The sequence below is a fragment of the Lampetra fluviatilis genome, chromosome 14 (genome assembly GCF_964198595.1).
Source record: "Lampetra fluviatilis chromosome 14, kcLamFluv1.1, whole genome shotgun sequence".
In the NCBI taxonomy this organism is placed as follows: Eukaryota; Metazoa; Chordata; class Hyperoartia; order Petromyzontiformes; family Petromyzontidae; genus Lampetra; species Lampetra fluviatilis.
This window is the reverse complement of record NC_136288.1, coordinates 2416540-2434644: the sequence shown is the minus strand read 5'-3', so window position 1 is coordinate 2434644 and position 18105 is coordinate 2416540. Positions and strand designations below refer to the sequence as shown.

Below are 18105 nucleotides of genomic sequence, written 5' to 3'. Positions count from 1 at the left end.
ACCCCCCCGACCACCTGTGAGAGCACCCCCCCGATACCCGTATTGCTGGCGTCTGTGTCAAGCAAAAACGGTTGTGTGAAATCGGGGTAACACAAGGGGGGAGCCTGCACCAAGGCGTCACGGAGGGAGCAGAACGCAGCCTCCTCTTCCGCCCCCCAGTGAAACCTCACACCCTTAGCCGTCAAAGCGTGCAGGGGCCTGGCTATGGTGGCAAATTGCTTGACAAAACGACGGTAATAGGAGGCGAAACCAATGAAACTACGAACCTCCGTGACCGAGGTTGGCGTTGGCCATGAGCTGACGCAATGCGTCTTAGCAGGGTCCGTCGAGATCCCTGAACGACTCACGATATGGCCCAAATACCTGACCGATTCCCGAAGCAGAAAACATTTAGCCGGTTTAAATTTAAGCTTAGCGGAACGCATCCTGAGGAACACCGCTCTCAGTCGCTGGAGGTGCTCCTCGAAAGTCCGACTAAAGACGATGATATCGTCGAGATAAATCAAACAGGTATCCCATTGGAGGCCCGACAAAACCAATTCCATGAGTCTCTGGAACGTGGCGGGAGCGGAATGTAAGCCCATGGGCAAACGGTTGAATTCAAATAGGCCCCCAGGTGTCCGGAAAGCAGTTTTAGGTTTAGACTCGTTATCGAGTGGCAATTGCCAAAATCCAGAAAGCAGATCGAGTGTGGGAAAAAAACTGCGCTCCCGCCAAGGCATCCAGCGACTCATCCATCCTGGGGAGCGGATACGCATCCGCCATCGAGATTTTGTTTAAGCGGCGGAAATCGACACAAAACCGCAAGGACCTGTCCTGTTTCTTTACTAGGACAATAGGAGCACCCCACGGACTAGAAGAGGGCGAAATGATATCGGCCGCCAACATATCATTAACCGCCGATTGCACATGTTCCTTCTCGGCTGGGCTGAGCCGGAAGGGATTCTGACGAATAGGGGCCGCGTCCCCTGTAGCTATGTGGTGGCGCAACAGGTCAGTGCAGCCGATATCGTACTTATGTTTGCTGAACACATCAGCAAACTCGATTAGCAAACCCCTCAATGCTCCCAATTGCACCGCGGACAAGTTAGCAGAACCGGCACACAACGAGTCCAACCACTCAGTCCCCTCATCACTTGGAGGATGCGACTTAACAGTGAAATCTGCTTGAGCCACGAGCCGTTCCTCAACGGGTAGCGGCGCGGCGTGAGCCAGCACCGTTCCCTGCGCAATTACGGCCGGCCGCGACCCCGTATTCAGGACCATTACGAACGGCTCACTGTCCCCTCTCACCATGGTTTGAGCAACCGCTAAGTCGAGGCCCCTACTGGCTCTGTTAGACGGCCCCAACAGCACCCCCTGTGCCTCCGCACCCACCTCGAGTGGCTTCCTGAACCGAAGGGGTACTAACATTTGCGATCCCGGGGGCACCCGTACAGTGTGAGTCGCCAGCGCCTGCACCGTCGCACAAACCGTGCGCATTTTGGTAGGGCTCGACAAGAACGCAACCCGCCGACCTGACGGAAGCTCTATGCAGGCCTGATCTATAAGAATTTTGATGGGCATTTTGGACAAAAAGTCCGTACCTAGCAAACAGGGAACGGCCAGCGATGATGATACAAAAATAGGGCCCGCCAATTTGATGTCACCAATGCAAATAGTCGCCCGAATCTGGCCGATGATCCCCAGGGATCCCCCATTCGCCGCATAAAATGGCACGTCTAATGGCAGAAGGGGTCTACTTTGGACGGGAAGAATGTTATAAATAAGGTCCGAGATGATGGTGGCCGACGCACCCGTGTCAACAAGCACCCGGACCTCAACCCCGTCAATGAACCCCGTTACCACGGACGACCCGGCCGACGCAGCCACGATCCTGTGGGCCAATTCGGACCACTCGACTGCTTGCGGGCCGCGTACGGACCCCCCTCGCCGAAATGAACCCCCGGCACCCAGCCGCGAACCCCCCACCGCGAAGCGGCGACCCGAATGTGCCGTGTTTGTGGACCGAACGTGTGAGGTGCCGCGACTTGCCGGGTTTTGTTGGGATGACTTGTGGCCCTGGTCGTCGTCCCGACGTGGTCCTGTGGCGCGCTGACGCGGGGCCCGGCACCCGGCTGCGACGTGACCCCGAAGGCCGCAGTTGTAGCAGACGACGGACGTCGTAGGTTTCGGTTGCTCCAGCTTGCGGGGCGAACGTGTGGGCGAACGACCTCCCGTTCTCCACTCCCCCGGACGCGATGCAGCGAAGGCCTGCTCCTGCACCGCAGCTGGCTGAGGTTCGGCGATCGTGGCGGCCAGTGCCGCGTTCCCCGCCCATTTGCAGACGACCCCCGGCTTGCGTTTGAGGACCTCGTACGCGTGGATGCTCGTGGCGATCGCCAGGGAGCAGATATCCATCTCGTCCGCCACGTTGATGGGGACCCCCAACTCGTGGGCCAACACCAGCAGCTGCTCCGTCACCATGGCGTCCTTCCCCTCCTTATCCATGCGGGGAAAAGCTGCGTCCGCCAAGGCGAGTAGTGCCGTGCGATAGGCGAGCGTCGTTTCTCCAGCCACCTTCCGCCGATCGTAGAACTGGTGGCGACACGTGGAGGGCGGCCCGAACACCTTCGCCATCAGGTGTAGTGCGGCCTGGAGCGTAGAGCGGGACGACCTTGCAGCAGATGTGAAGGCTGCAAGCGCGTCGTCGTCAAGCATCGCTGGCAACGCACGCAGGGCAGTGGTGTCGGACCACCCCGACATCTCCTGATGAGCGAGGAACCTTCGTTGGAAGGCTCCCCAGTCGCCCCCATCCGCCTTGAACGCCGACAGCGCGGGCAATCTTTGCTGGAGGACCCGATCGTCGTCGACGTCGGAGAGATTTTCCCGCGCTCCGCTGTAGTTGTGTAAAATGTCGGCTCGGTTGTCAGGCGCAAAATGGAGGGCTCCGGCGCGCGCTGATGACGTGGGCTGCGCTGCGCGGAGGTGTCCGGCCACGTGGCGTCCGTCTTTCCCGCCAATCGGTGGCGGCCCCCCAAAAACGGCGGCAACTTCCAGACTTTTGGCGCGAAGCGCCTTTTGGCGGGAATCCTCCAACGTCGCTTCCTCCACGACCCCCGCAGCCGTTTTTCCGCTCGCCGGAACGGAGATGTCGGCCAAGACAGCGGCGGCGGCGAGTAGCAACTCCGCCAACCGGGAGTGCGCGTCCTGGAGGCTGGTGTCGGAGGCAAGCGGAGCGTCGGCCATCACCGCGAAGTGCTGCATCGGCGGCAACTCCTCGTCCTCTACTCCCGAGGTCGGTGTCCCCGGTACGCCGTCGTCGTCCCGACCTCGCTCGTGGGTACGGGTAGTCTTCCTCGTGTCCATACTTCTTGAAGACAGGTTTACTTCTGACGCCAGTTGTAATGTAGTAACTCGGCGGGAGACGACTTCACGGGTAACACACTCTTTATTTTATCAAACTCGTTCACAGGTGACTAACACCTACTTTGTATCTCGGGTGACAAACACCCACTTAGTATCTCGGGTGACAAACACCCACTTAGTATCTCGGGTGACAAACACCCACTTAGCTACTTGGCGACTAACGCCCACTGAGCTACTCGGATGACCAACATCCACTTAGTATCTCGGGTGACAACCACCCACTTAGCTACTCGGCGACTAACGCCACTGAGCTACTCGGATGACCAACATCCACTTAGCTACTCGGCGACTAACGCCACTGAGCTACTCGGGACACTCCCTGCCCGGGGTATCCGTCTCGACTGTGGGTCCCCAGCCCGACCCACGGGGGCGTCGGACCCCGGGTCCCACAGCCTCGCCTCCGAGCCACACAGGGCCCCGGTCCCCACAAGGACGGCGGGACTAGGGGTCTCGGGGCACTAGGTCTTCAGCTCCGTCTTCGGGTCTTCAACTGGGTAACTCTCCCCGAGTGCTCTCGCGCGTCCCCCTTTATACCCCACCTGCGGACGTCGCTGCGAGCACCCACTTATTCGACCAATCGCCGGGCGCTGGCTACGATCCTGTTTTCCCACATCTCATCGTGCCTCACCACCCACGCCGCGCCGCCCCGTCATCTGTCACTCCCGGCGCGCGCGTCCACACCACGCCCACAACGCGTGCCCAACCCCGCACCCCGCGCCGCCCCGTGATCCATCACTGTCACAGTCGGCGCACGTCAATACCACCACTACACACACACAGTGTACACACACGCAGTGCACACACACAGTGCACACACGCAGTGCACACACACAGTGCACACACACACACAGTGCACACACACACACACAGTGTACACACACACAGTGCACACACACACAGTGCACACACACACAGTGCACACACACACAGTGCACACACACACACACAGTGTACACACACACACACAGTGTACACACACACACAGTGTACACACACACAGTGCACACACACACACAGTGTACACACACACAGTGCACACACACACACAGTGCGCACACACAGTGTACACACACACAGTGCACACACACACAGTGCACACACACACACAGTGCGCACACACACACACTGCACATACACACAGTGTACACACACACACAGTGTACACACACACAGTGCACACACACAGTGTACACACACACAGTGCATACACACACACACAGTGTGTGTACGTTGCGTGCTGTAAGCTGCGTGACCTCGACTGTCTGTGTCAATCGTGTTTGATTGACAGGTGTTAGTATGAGTTTTACTCCTTTGATACGTGGTTTTTTAAATAAAATTTTCGATTATTTGTGTTTTTTGCTTGGCTACAGGCGGCTGCTGCTCCTCCTCGGCTGCTGGCGATTATCGTGAGACCAAGTTGCCTTGAAGTCTTGGTTCTTCCGATAAGGGCTGCTGCTGTTGCCAGGTGAGCGGTGTCACACAATCTGGTGGCCAGGAGGCGTTCACCAACAAGGCGGGACCGTGGGGTCCATCCCGAGCCTGACCATGTCTGGGTGTTATGTGTTCGGAGCAAAGGAAAATAATGAGATCATATTTGATTTGGAGCTTTCGTGACTGCAGGAATTACTCTTTGGTTCTTTCTGTAAAATCACGTAGAAAGAGAAAATTAATTAAATAATATCATCATCTGATGATGATTGCTCGTGTTGCAATCGAAACGGCGTATGCTATTATTTTATTTATTATTTTATCTTTCTACGTGACTTTACCGAAAGAACCAAAGAGTGAGACCATAAATTGTTCTAACTCTTTGGCAATAGGACACGTGCTTTAAGATGTCCCCGCACCAAATAGGCGCTTTGCAAGGCAGTCGCGTCTGCATTAACCGCAGACGTGCTCGTGGCAATACATGCGAACAAATATGCTCTGATAATATAGTTTGCGTTTCTTTTTTTTCTCTCCCGTAACATAAACATTTAGAATAAACATCACGCGTTCAGGGTATCTTGGCTGATATAAATGTTCACGCGATAAGCCACGTCGTCGAGCAATCATTTGTGGCCAGGTCGCTTTTGAAAAAAACTCCAGCTCTGTAGCTCGGTGGGCCCGAGCTGTAAGATTTAACAAACCAAAACCAGTGTTTGAGTTTATTTGCTCTGCGAGGTCAACAGATTTGTAGCGTGGCGTTGGCAGAACGTGGGGAGTGGTGGCGCAGTTGATGGCGCACTGCCCTACGAACCCGGCAAAGGGCCGAGTTGTATTCCTGTGACGGTGCTGAATATATCTCTGTGGCTGTCCCTGGGTCGTAGACAAGGTCGACTTCGGCTTAAATGTAAACATCGGCACTGGGGGAGACAAAGGCGGCCGGGCGTGGTGCTGGTCACACGCCACCCCCTCGTGCGCTGTGCCGGCTTTCATTGGTGCTCGCAAGCAGAACTTGTTCCAACAGTCTGTTAAAGGGGGATATTTGTATTTTTAAGAATGTACATGTGCAAAGGAATATTTCCTGTTTGTGACTGTAAGTATACTATTTGTAGATACAATGTATAGATACAACTTATTTATTCACTCAAGAGGACGCTTTTCATCTGTTCATGTCACTTGACTGGGCCACGAATGGTTGTCAAACTGATTTCGGATCCGCGAGTCATCCCAGATTCAAGTTCTCAATGGAGCTGCTCCTGAAACAACCATCCATGCCATCGTAACCCTGTTGAGGAGTAATTATAATAATCTGTAGAGCCCCTTTCATACCACTAGTTTCAATGCCACATCACAAAAATTGGGATGAAAAAAACATTTCCAAAGACACGTTAAAGCGCCCATTACTACTGTTGACACCGCTGGAGACTTGTAGATCCACACGGAGCTTCATGTAAGGGCTTGCGCCAGTTTTATTAAACACTCTTCTTCACACACGACTCTGCTTACACTCTGAGTACGGCCCACTCACTGCCTACACTCCACACCTGCCTCCCATTATTCTAACCCCCCGGCACGACTTCCCTTCGTCTGCCCCGGGCGGGGGCATGCCCATCATCGCCCGGCAACGAGGTGGGGCTGTAACCCTCTCGCGTTCCTTCGGCGGCGGCTGGGCTGTTCCCACTGCAGGCACACGTTCCCATCTCTAATTAGCCGCACTCTACAGCTCAGGAAGGGTGCTGGGAATTTCTAGCCCTTACACAGGCTGCTCTATCCTGGCGCTAATTTCCCCCGACTCTGGTTCCAACTTCCATCTTCACACGATCCCGGACTCCTACAACGACCTGGAACACGTCACGGGTCCCAACCTAAATACCCCAGGGGGACATGACGTCGCCGTCCCGCCCGCCGTGCATGACGTCACTCTCTGACGTCATCGCACCGGAGGGTGAGTGTGACGTAACATCATTAACTACTACTCTACTCTTAATTTAGGAGCTTTCGTGACTGCAGGAATTATTCTTTGGTTCTTTTCGGTTAAGTCACGTCTAAAAATAAAATAATAAATTAAAATAACATATTACGACGTTTCGATTGCAACACAAGCAATCATCATCAGGTATAAAAGAAATAGCAACAAAAAATCTAACTAGAAAACTATAGACAGACATACAAGCAGACAGACATCACAACGGCACACAGAGAGAGGACACACATCGGCACAAAGAGAGGGGTTGTCTCTATGACGGTCCCTTAAATATAGAGAGGGGGGGCGAGAACGGAGAGAGGGAGGGGCAGAGAGACTTAGCATATCAATGAGTGTACGCCAACGTACTGCTGCTGCTGCAAGTAAGATGACAATGTGGAACGCGCACGCAAAATTGAAAACTAGGAGACAGGCACACGAAAATTAAATAACCCAGCAAAATATCGAAATGTGATGTAATACAACACAGAGAGTCGGTTAACACACAATTAACGCATAGCCTGGTTGATTACGTGTTTCAAAATTTGCTAAGTTAGAATTTTAAGTGTGAAAATTCCAAAGAGAGGACACAGGCAGAGAGAACAAATAGCCAGAAAGAAAAAGGATAAGCTTAAAACTTCCCCGTAGAAGTGGTTCAATCTTAATTTAGGAGCTTTCGTGACTGCAGGAATTATTCTTTGGTTCTTTTCGGTTAAGTCACGTCTAAAAATAAAATAATAAATTAAAATAACATATTACGACGTTTCGATTGCAACACAAGCAATCATCATCAGGTATAAAAGAAATAGCAACAAAAAATCTAACTAGAAAACTATAGACAGACATACAAGCAGACAGACATCACAACGGCACACAGAGAGAGGACACACATCGGCACAAAGAGAGGGGTTGTCTCTATGACGGTCCCTTAAATATAGAGAGGGGGGGCGAGAACGGAGAGAGGGAGGGGCAGAGAGACTTAGCATATCAATGAGTGTACGCCAACGTACTGCTGCTGCTGCTGCAAGTAAGATGACAATGTGGAACGCGCACGCAAAATTGAAAACTAGGAGACAGGCACACGAAAATTAAATAACCCAGCAAAATATCGAAATGTGATGTAATACAACACAGAGAGTCGGTTAACACACAATTAACGCATAGCCTGGTTGATTACGTGTTTGAAAATTTGCTAAGTTAGAATTTTAAGTGTGAAAATTCCAAAGAGAGGACACAGGCAGAGAGAAGAAATAGCCAGAAAGAAAAAGGATAAGCTTAAAACTTCCCCGTAGAAGTGGTTCAATCTTAATTTAGGAGCTTTCGTGACTGCAGGAATTATTCTTTGGTTCTTTTCGGTTAAGTCACGTCTAAAAATAAAATAATAAATTAAAATAACATATTACGACGTTTCGATTGCAACACAAGCAATCATCATCAGGTATAAAAGAAATAGCAACAAAAAATCTAACTAGAAAACTATAGACAGACATACAAGCAGACAGACATCACAACGGCACACAGAGAGAGGACACACATCGGCACAAAGAGAGGGGTTGTCTCTATGACGGTCCCTTAAATATAGAGAGGGGGGGCGAGAACGGAGAGAGGGAGGGGCAGAGAGACTTAGCATATCAATGAGTGTACGCCAACGTACTGCTGCTGCTGCTGCAAGTAAGATGACAATGTGGAACGCGCACGCAAAATTGAAAACTAGGAGACAGGCACACGAAAATTAAATAACCCAGCAAAATATCGAAATGTGATGTAATACAACACAGAGAGTCGGTTAACACACAATTAACGCATAGCCTGGTTGATTACGTGTTTCAAAATTTGCTAAGTTAGAATTTTAAGTGTGAAAATTCCAAAGAGAGGACACAGGCAGAGAGAACAAATAGCCAGAAAGAAAAAGGATAAGCTTAAAACTTCCCCGTAGAAGTGGTTCAATCTTAATTTAGGAGCTTTCGTGACTGCAGGAATTATTCTTTGGTTCTTTTCGGTTAAGTCACGTCTAAAAATAAAATAATAAATTAAAATAACATATTACGACGTTTCGATTGCAACACAAGCAATCATCATCAGGTATAAAAGAAATAGCAACAAAAAATCTAACTAGAAAACTATAGACAGACATACAAGCAGACAGACATCACAACGGCACACAGAGAGAGGACACACATCGGCACAAAGAGAGGGGTTGTCTCTTTTTTGTTGCTATTTCTTTTATACCTGATGATGATTGCTTGTGTTGCAATCGAAACGTCGTAATATGTTATTTTAATTTATTATTTTATTTTTAGACGTGACTTAACCGAAAAGAACCAAAGAATAATTCCTGCAGTCACGAAAGCTCCTAAATTAAGATTGAACCACTTCTACGGGGAAGTTTTAAGCTTATCCTTTTTCTTTCTGGCTATTTGTTCTCTCTGCCTGTGTCCTCTCTTTGGAATTTTCACACTTAAAATTCTAACTTAGCAAATTTTGAAACACGTAATCAACCAGGCTATGCGTTAATTGTGTGTTAACCGACTCTCTGTGTTGTATTACATCACATTTCGATATTTTGCTGGGTTATTTAATTTTCGTGTGCCTGTCTCCTAGTTTTCAATTTTGCGTGCGCGTTCCACATTGTCATCTTACTTGCAGCAGCAGCAGTACGTTGGCGTACACTCATTGATATGCTAAGTCTCTCTGCCCCTCCCTCTCTCCGTTCTCGCCCCCCCTCTCTATATTTAAGGGACCGTCATAGAGACAACCCCTCTCTTTGTGCCGATGTGTGTCCTCTCTCTGTGTGCCGTTGTGATGTCTGTCTGCTTGTATGTCTGTCTATAGTTTTCTAGTTAGATTTTTTGTTGCTATTTCTTTTATACCTGATGATGATTGCTTGTGTTGCAATCGAAACGTCGTAATATGTTATTTTAATTTATTATTTTATTTTTAGACGTGACTTAACCGAAAAGAACCAAAGAATAATTCCTGCAGTCACGAAAGCTCCTAAATTAAGATTGAACCACTTCTACGGGGAAGTTTTAAGCTTATCCTTTTTCTTTCTGGCTATTTGTTCTCTCTGCCTGTGTCCTCTCTTTGGAATTTTCACACTTAAAATTCTAACTTAGCAAATTTTGAAACACGTAATCAACCAGGCTATGCGTTAATTGTGTGTTAACCGACTCTCTGTGTTGTATTACATCACATTTCGATATTTTGCTGGGTTATTTAATTTTCGTGTGCCTGTCTCCTAGTTTTCAATTTTGCGTGCGCGTTCCACATTGTCATCTTACTTGCAGCAGCAGCAGTACGTTGGCGTACACTCATTGATATGCTAAGTCTCTCTGCCCCTCCCTCTCTCCGTTCTCGCCCCCCCTCTCTATATTTAAGGGACCGTCATAGAGACAACCCCTCTCTTTGTGCCGATGTGTGTCCTCTCTCTGTGTGCCGTTGTGATGTCTGTCTGCTTGTATGTCTGTCTATAGTTTTCTAGTTAGATTTTTTGTTGCTATTTCTTTTATACCTGATGATGATTGCTTGTGTTGCAATCGAAACGTCGTAATATGTTATTTTAATTTATTATTTTATTTTTAGACGTGACTTAACCGAAAAGAACCAAAGAATAATTCCTGCAGTCACGAAAGCTCCTAAATTAAGATTGAACCACTTCTACGGGGAAGTTTTAAGCTTATCCTTTTTCTTTCTGGCTATTTGTTCTCTCTGCCTGTGTCCTCTCTTTGGAATTTTCACACTTAAAATTCTAACTTAGCAAATTTTGAAACACGTAATCAACCAGGCTATGCGTTAATTGTGTGTTAACCGACTCTCTGTGTTGTATTACATCACATTTCGATATTTTGCTGGGTTATTTAATTTTCGTGTGCCTGTCTCCTAGTTTTCAATTTTGCGTGCGCGTTCCACATTGTCATCTTACTTGCAGCAGCAGCAGTACGTTGGCGTACACTCATTGATATGCTAAGTCTCTCTGCCCCTCCCTCTCTCCGTTCTCGCCCCCCCTCTCTATATTTAAGGGACCGTCATAGAGACAACCCCTCTCTTTGTGCCGATGTGTGTCCTCTCTCTGTGTGCCGTTGTGATGTCTGTCTGCTTGTATGTCTGTCTATAGTTTTCTAGTTAGATTTTTTGTTGCTATTTCTTTTATACCTGATGATGATTGCTTGTGTTGCAATCGAAACGTCGTAATATGTTATTTTAATTTATTATTTTATTTTTAGACGTGACTTAACCGAAAAGAACCAAAGAATAATTCCTGCAGTCACGAAAGCTCCTAAATTAAGATTGAACCACTTCTACGGGGAAGTTTTAAGCTTATCCTTTTTCTTTCTGGCTATTTGTTCTCTCTGCCTGTGTCCTCTCTTTGGAATTTTCACACTTAAAATTCTAACTTAGCAAATTTTGAAACACGTAATCAACCAGGCTATGCGTTAATTGTGTGTTAACCGACTCTCTGTGTTGTATTACATCACATTTCGATATTTTGCTGGGTTATTTAATTTTCGTGTGCCTGTCTCCTAGTTTTCAATTTTGCGTGCGCGTTCCACATTGTCATCTTACTTGCAGCAGCAGCAGTACGTTGGCGTACACTCATTGATATGCTAAGTCTCTCTGCCCCTCCCTCTCTCCGTTCTCGCCCCCCCTCTCTATATTTAAGGGACCGTCATAGAGACAACCCCTCTCTTTGTGCCGATGTGTGTCCTCTCTCTGTGTGCCGTTGTGATGTCTGTCTGCTTGTATGTCTGTCTATAGTTTTCTAGTTAGATTTTTTGTTGCTATTTCTTTTATACCTGATGATGATTGCTTGTGTTGCAATCGAAACGTCGTAATATGTTATTTTAATTTATTATTTTATTTTTAGACGTGACTTAACCGAAAAGAACCAAAGAATAATTCCTGCAGTCACGAAAGCTCCTAAATTAAGATTGAACCACTTCTACGGGGAAGTTTTAAGCTTATCCTTTTTCTTTCTGGCTATTTGTTCTCTCTGCCTGTGTCCTCTCTTTGGAATTTTCACACTTAAAATTCTAACTTAGCAAATTTTCAAACACGTAATCAACCAGGCTATGCGTTAATTGTGTGTTAACCGACTCTCTGTGTTGTATTACATCACATTTCGATATTTTGCTGGGTTATTTAATTTTCGTGTGCCTGTCTCCTAGTTTTCAATTTTGCGTGCGCGTTCCACATTGTCATCTTACTTGCAGCAGCAGCAGCAGTACGTTGGCGTACACTCATTGATATGCTAAGTCTCTCTGCCCCTCCCTCTCTCCGTTCTCGCCCCCCCTCTCTATATTTAAGGGACCGTCATAGAGACAACCCCTCTCTTTGTGCCGATGTGTGTCCTCTCTCTGTGTGCCGTTGTGATGTCTGTCTGCTTGTATGTCTGTCTATAGTTTTCTAGTTAGATTTTTTGTTGCTATTTCTTTTATACCTGATGATGATTGCTTGTGTTGCAATCGAAACGTCGTAATATGTTATTTTAATTTATTATTTTATTTTTAGACGTGACTTAACCGAAAAGAACCAAAGAATAATTCCTGCAGTCACGAAAGCTCCTAAATTAAGATTGAACCACTTCTACGGGGAAGTTTTAAGCTTATCCTTTTTCTTTCTGGCTATTTGTTCTCTCTGCCTGTGTCCTCTCTTTGGAATTTTCACACTTAAAATTCTAACTTAGCAAATTTTGAAACACGTAATCAACCAGGCTATGCGTTAATTGTGTGTTAACCGACTCTCTGTGTTGTATTACATCACATTTCGATATTTTGCTGGGTTATTTAATTTTCGTGTGCCTGTCTCCTAGTTTTCAATTTTGCGTGCGCGTTCCACATTGTCATCTTACTTGCAGCAGCAGCAGTACGTTGGCGTACACTCATTGATATGCTAAGTCTCTCTGCCCCTCCCTCTCTCCGTTCTCGCCCCCCCTCTCTATATTTAAGGGACCGTCATAGAGACAACCCCTCTCTTTGTGCCGATGTGTGTCCTCTCTCTGTGTGCCGTTGTGATGTCTGTCTGCTTGTATGTCTGTCTATAGTTTTCTAGTTAGATTTTTTGTTGCTATTTCTTTTATACCTGATGATGATTGCTTGTGTTGCAATCGAAACGTCGTAATATGTTATTTTAATTTATTATTTTATTTTTAGACGTGACTTAACCGAAAAGAACCAAAGAATACTACTCTACTACACTACTATACTATGGGAACCTCATTTGCCAGTAAAAATATGATAATTGGTTTTTTACCCTTCTATCTGGCAACAAAACTGACACCTTTTTACAAGGAGTCATGTTTGCATAGACCGCAATACCTGCAGTCATAATACAAAAAAAGACATAACTCTGATAATGTGCACTGTCCTTGAAGTTGATTGGTCCACACCCGAGACAGCTTTCCTTAGAGCCTAGTCTCATATGGGTTGGACCAGATGACGCCAAAAGGCGCCTTTTGGCGTCATTCACCCAGCGTATTGAACTATCGTGAATGTCTTTATTACGTTATATTTGTCAGAAAGCCCACGTGAAGTCTGAGTAAAGTGTCAATCATTTATGTTGTGCTGCATGTGTAATATTTGTAGTAGCTTTCAGTTATTGCATATTCGTATGGTATATGATAAAAAGCATGTGTTCATTTGATGAAAGTGCAAGCAGTTTTATTACAGTCAGCTTTCATTCACAGTGAGTGTCATCTTCTTGGTTTTTTCGGTAAAGTCACGTAGAAGGGAAATAATACAATAATTCCGACAGACCTGTTCTTCACCTGAGGACGGCTGCTTGCGTTGTGGCCGAAACGTCGTGAGAATTATTTTATTATGTTTTATTTTTATTATTTTCTTATTTCCCTTCTACGTGACTTTACCAAAAGAACCAAGAAGATGAATCCCTGCAGTCACGAAAGCTTTAAATCGAAAAGTGAGTGTCATCATGAGCAAGAGGAAGGGTGGCATATATTTTTTCTGGGGGGGAGAGACCCCCAGACGCCCTGGAAGATTTGGTCCCCCCCAATGTTGACTCCAAGGCTACGGCCTTGGTTTTAGCTGTGTTAGTAAATGGCGGCTTGCCATCTGCTTCCACCTCCATGTGGCAATGGCTCCTTCCGAACTCTCTCCGAGCTTACATTTACAAGCAAATCTCTTACATTGACACGTTAATCTCTCACAATACAATGGCCACCCCCATAGCTTCGTTTGTCAAGATTTCTCCTATCTTACATTTACATGCAAATTTCATCTCTAGCACCGCCCACTGACCCTTGGATTACACCCATCTCAAACCTTTATAACTTCCTGCCTTAGCAGCGCTCCAACCATATATTTTTTTCTGCCTCAGCAGCTCTCCCGTTATATTTTTCACCTGATGACGATTGCTTGTGTTGCGATGGAAACGTCGTGATATTGTTATTATTTTTCTATCTATGTGGCTTTACCGAAAGACCCAAAGAAAATTAATTCCTGCAGTCACGAAAGCTTTAAGTCAAGATTTAACACACAAGCTCGCGCACTCTACATGCCGCAACCCTCCCCTCATTAATAATCATGAGCGGGTGACGTCACTCCACATGCCGCACCCCTCCACAATAACCATGAGGGGATGACGTCACTCCACATGCCGCACCCCTCCACAATAACCACGAGGGGATGACGTCACTCCACATGCCGCACCCCTCCACAATAACCATGAGGGGATGACGTCACTCCACATGCCGCACCCCTCCACAATAACCACGAGGGGGTGACGTCACTCCACATGCCGCACCCCTCCACAATAACCATTAACCGGTGACGTCACTCTATGGGGCAACCTCCCCCGCCTCATTAATAATCATGAGCTGAACAATTTTTATTTTGAATATTTCAGATTTATTGCAATATATACCCGTCCTTGGACGGGCAAAAAAGCTAGTTAATTAATAACGATACATCAAGAGAAGGGGAGAGGCGTGAAACTGTAAAGTAAGATGACAGAATGAAATCAGAAGGCTACATTATACAACAAAGTATGTCGTGAGCCTTGATTTCAGAGTAGCCACTTAAAGTATCCTACATTTATATGGTCTTCCTGAGTCATTCACATGATTCTACGGCGGCGAGTAGTGGGGGTTGTATGTGTATACCTGCATGTTGAACGTGTTTCACGCCATACGTAGCCAACCGTGCCAATCGGAGGTGCAGTTTGGTTGGTGACTCAGTCGGTGAGAGGTCACGGGGGCGGGGGGCTCACAGTAGGTGAGAGGTAATGGGGAGGAGGGGGGATCCATGGTACTGCTGATCTGGCAGAACTGGTGATGCTGCTGCTGCTTCTGAGGGACTGGAGTGGGGAGTTGGACCATCCAGGGAGTTGGTGGTGACTTTAAACACCTTCCTGGTCATTCCCTGGACTTCTTCTGATGTCGGGAGCTCAATAGTTTACTCACGCCCCATGCCGTTGCGTGTCTGGGGTGACTGCGGGATGGACTGTCCTATACGCTACAAGACTGCGGCGTAGGAATAGTCCGTAACATAGTTCACGAAAAGTTTGTTGTAATATGTTTACCCCTGTACCCTTGATCATGTGTTGTTTTGTATGTATGTGTTGGTTATTTGTGGTGTTCACAACACTTTTTACATTAAAATGTTCACAATGTTCGGCATTTTGAGATGCAATTTGCATGAAATGCACTAAATATAAGAAACTTACTATTATACATACCTATAGCTGTGCAAACAACAACGCAGAGGGAGAGTATACTGTATACCTCATTTCAATCCTTTCATTGAACAGGGAATCAATAACATCAAGCCTGACTGCTGAGGAGACCCAGATGGTTGAAACCGGTCCAGTGTTTGCCTGCTTAAGAAAATGCTGCTGAATAATATTGGCCTGCAAAACCAATGGGCTGATGGACTTGAAAACATTTAAAATGTACATGCATGCGGAGACAGAACGGAGTTATACTCATACCGTTTATGCTGATACACCTATATGCAGGCTCCCTTACTGAAGCTTCGTTGATGAGAATGCTCTACGATTCTGGTCAACTGCTTCCTTATGCAGCCTACAACAACCTGTCATGCATGTGAAGAGGAGTTGGAGACTGGCTAAGCACTTCTTTATTTCTCCAACCCACAGTAGCACTCGTTCCAAAACCAACCACTAACACGCGTCCCACAGCCCCTTTTAACCCCTCCATCTCCACCCTCGTGCCCAACACACATCCTCGTATCGCACGCCTGGTCTCTGGTGACGTCGGTGCCCTCTAACCCTTGACCCCCGTCTAGTGTATTCCCGTGCGTGTGATTGGTGCGTGTTATACCGAGTGCGGAGATTTCATGTCTGCGTGGTGTGTGTGCGTGACGGTGGCTCGAAGATCCCTTACACATGCATGGTGGGCACCCATCCAAGCATTAACCTGCCTCGATCCTCCTTAGCTTCCAAGAAGAGACCAGCTTGGGGACATTCCTGTTCATGCTGGCCTCGGTCACTAATGGGCTGCACCTACAAATGTAATTGCAGCGCTTTGGTTGTCTCTTTAATGAATGTTTGCACTTGTTTTGTTTTCTGCCACTGTGCCACGTCGTCGACTGTGGTCGTGGTGCAGGAATATGGCAGGGATTCCGCCAGGAACGGGACCGTACCCGGTGGGCTGCACGGATGTAATGACTCCACACGGCGTGCAGGTGAGCTGGCTGAACGCTGGGGTACAGGAGGTGTTCGAAGTGGACTAGAGGGCGAAGGAGGTAGTGGCGTGGGGCACATTTAGTGATTCTAGAAGTGTTTATCTGAGTAAAAAAAAAATTCAAACTGAGCGTTGAAAATGCGCAGTGTGTTTACCAAGATGCAGTGTCCACTGTACAACCATTTTTTGGCATGTGTTCTGACGGCTAATGCAAGATCAGACTATGTCCGTCTAGTGTCTGCCAAGCTGCATTGGCTTCCGGTTGCCGAACGATTACATTATACAGTTGCACTCATTATAAACAAAGTGCTTGCCACAAATGAACCACAATACCTTGCTGATCTCCTCAGGGAGCAGAAACCATCACGCGAACTCCGGTTATCCGCACCTACGATTAGTATGGTTGTCTACGTACGGTGCGAAAGAAGGTCAACATACATACATCCTCGCAGTGGCTATTGGCTAACCATCAAAGAGGGTTACCACATCACTCGCTTTCAAATGCGCTTCTATGGCCATTTGGAACGCTCTTCCTTTTGATATGAGGAAGCCACTGGAGCTATGGACTTTTAAGTCTAAATTGAAAGCTAATTTGTTGAACTGCTTTTTATGTTTAGTTTATTGTCCTTCCACCGGTTGGCTACATATGATGTGAAAGAAGTTCATACATAAGGGTTGTGAACACCATAGAGAAACAAACGACACATGATGTAGCGGACATTATTTCGGTCAATAACACAGCCTTAAAGGAAATGAATCAATAATGGGTGACATTTTGGGCAATGGTCCTTCATAACACATGTGTATCTACATATATTTCCTTTTTAAAGTAGTGTTATTGACGAATGTTAGTTTTTGTGGTTGTGCAGATATTCATTTTGGACACCAACCACACCACCACCACATTGATAAGGAAGGAGGCGGTTTTCAGTGCACTCCTGCAGTAGGAATCACAATTCACAAACAGGAGGAGAACATTGACAGCGTGGTTTAGGACTGCCCACTTTGCCAGTAATGCCCATAATACAGGGTGCTGTTAGAAGTACATCAGCAGGTGCGTTGCTTTGGCAGGCCAGGTCTTTTTGATGGGCTATGCAAACCACGTTGCAAGAGAAGAGAGACACGACTTGAGTGTAATAAAAGTGAGTGTTGCTCGATGTACGCGTTAATACGATTATGCGAATCCTGGGTGGATTTTGCGCAGGATGAGGGAGGCACATTTTGCCGAGACTAGCCCAGGGGGTCCCAGGGGGACACTTAAAAGACCAGATGGTGGGAAACTTGCAGGGAAGCTCTTGGGAGGTAACCATTCTACTGTGCAGCAACTGAGAGTAAAAGCAAAGCATTGGGGAGGTGTGGTGGTGTCGACAGCTTTGGCCATGGTAATTATTCTTGATCATAGTCTAGTTGACAACAAGCTGTGAAAGTTTAGTCAAGTTCAGGACAAGTTCTCTTAGCCCAGTCTTAGTGGTTCAATGTTGGTGTCAGAGGCACACAATTTCCCATCCGAACCCCACACATTTCAGGTCAGCCAATCCGTGAATTCACTACATTTTGATGTATATACTTACACTTATAGCCAATTATGTTTGGTCTTCTCCAGTGTATTGCAGTCTCTGATGTTCCTAAATTGAAATCTGCATCTTCGTTC

The 18105-nt window shown here is 47.1% G+C and overlaps 1 protein-coding gene across 1 annotated transcript in view; it reads left to right on the top strand.

Moving 5' to 3' along the window:
* Positions 1-18105, top strand: part of PAFAH2 (platelet activating factor acetylhydrolase 2) — a 52402-nt gene that overhangs the window by 4298 nt on the left and 29999 nt on the right. The window contains exons 2-3 of the mRNA XM_078862558.1: positions 4779-4873; positions 16377-16455. Of these exons, the coding sequence (XP_078718684.1) occupies positions 4779-4873; positions 16377-16455 (174 nt within the window). The remainder of the gene's footprint in view (positions 1-4778; positions 4874-16376; positions 16456-18105) is intronic.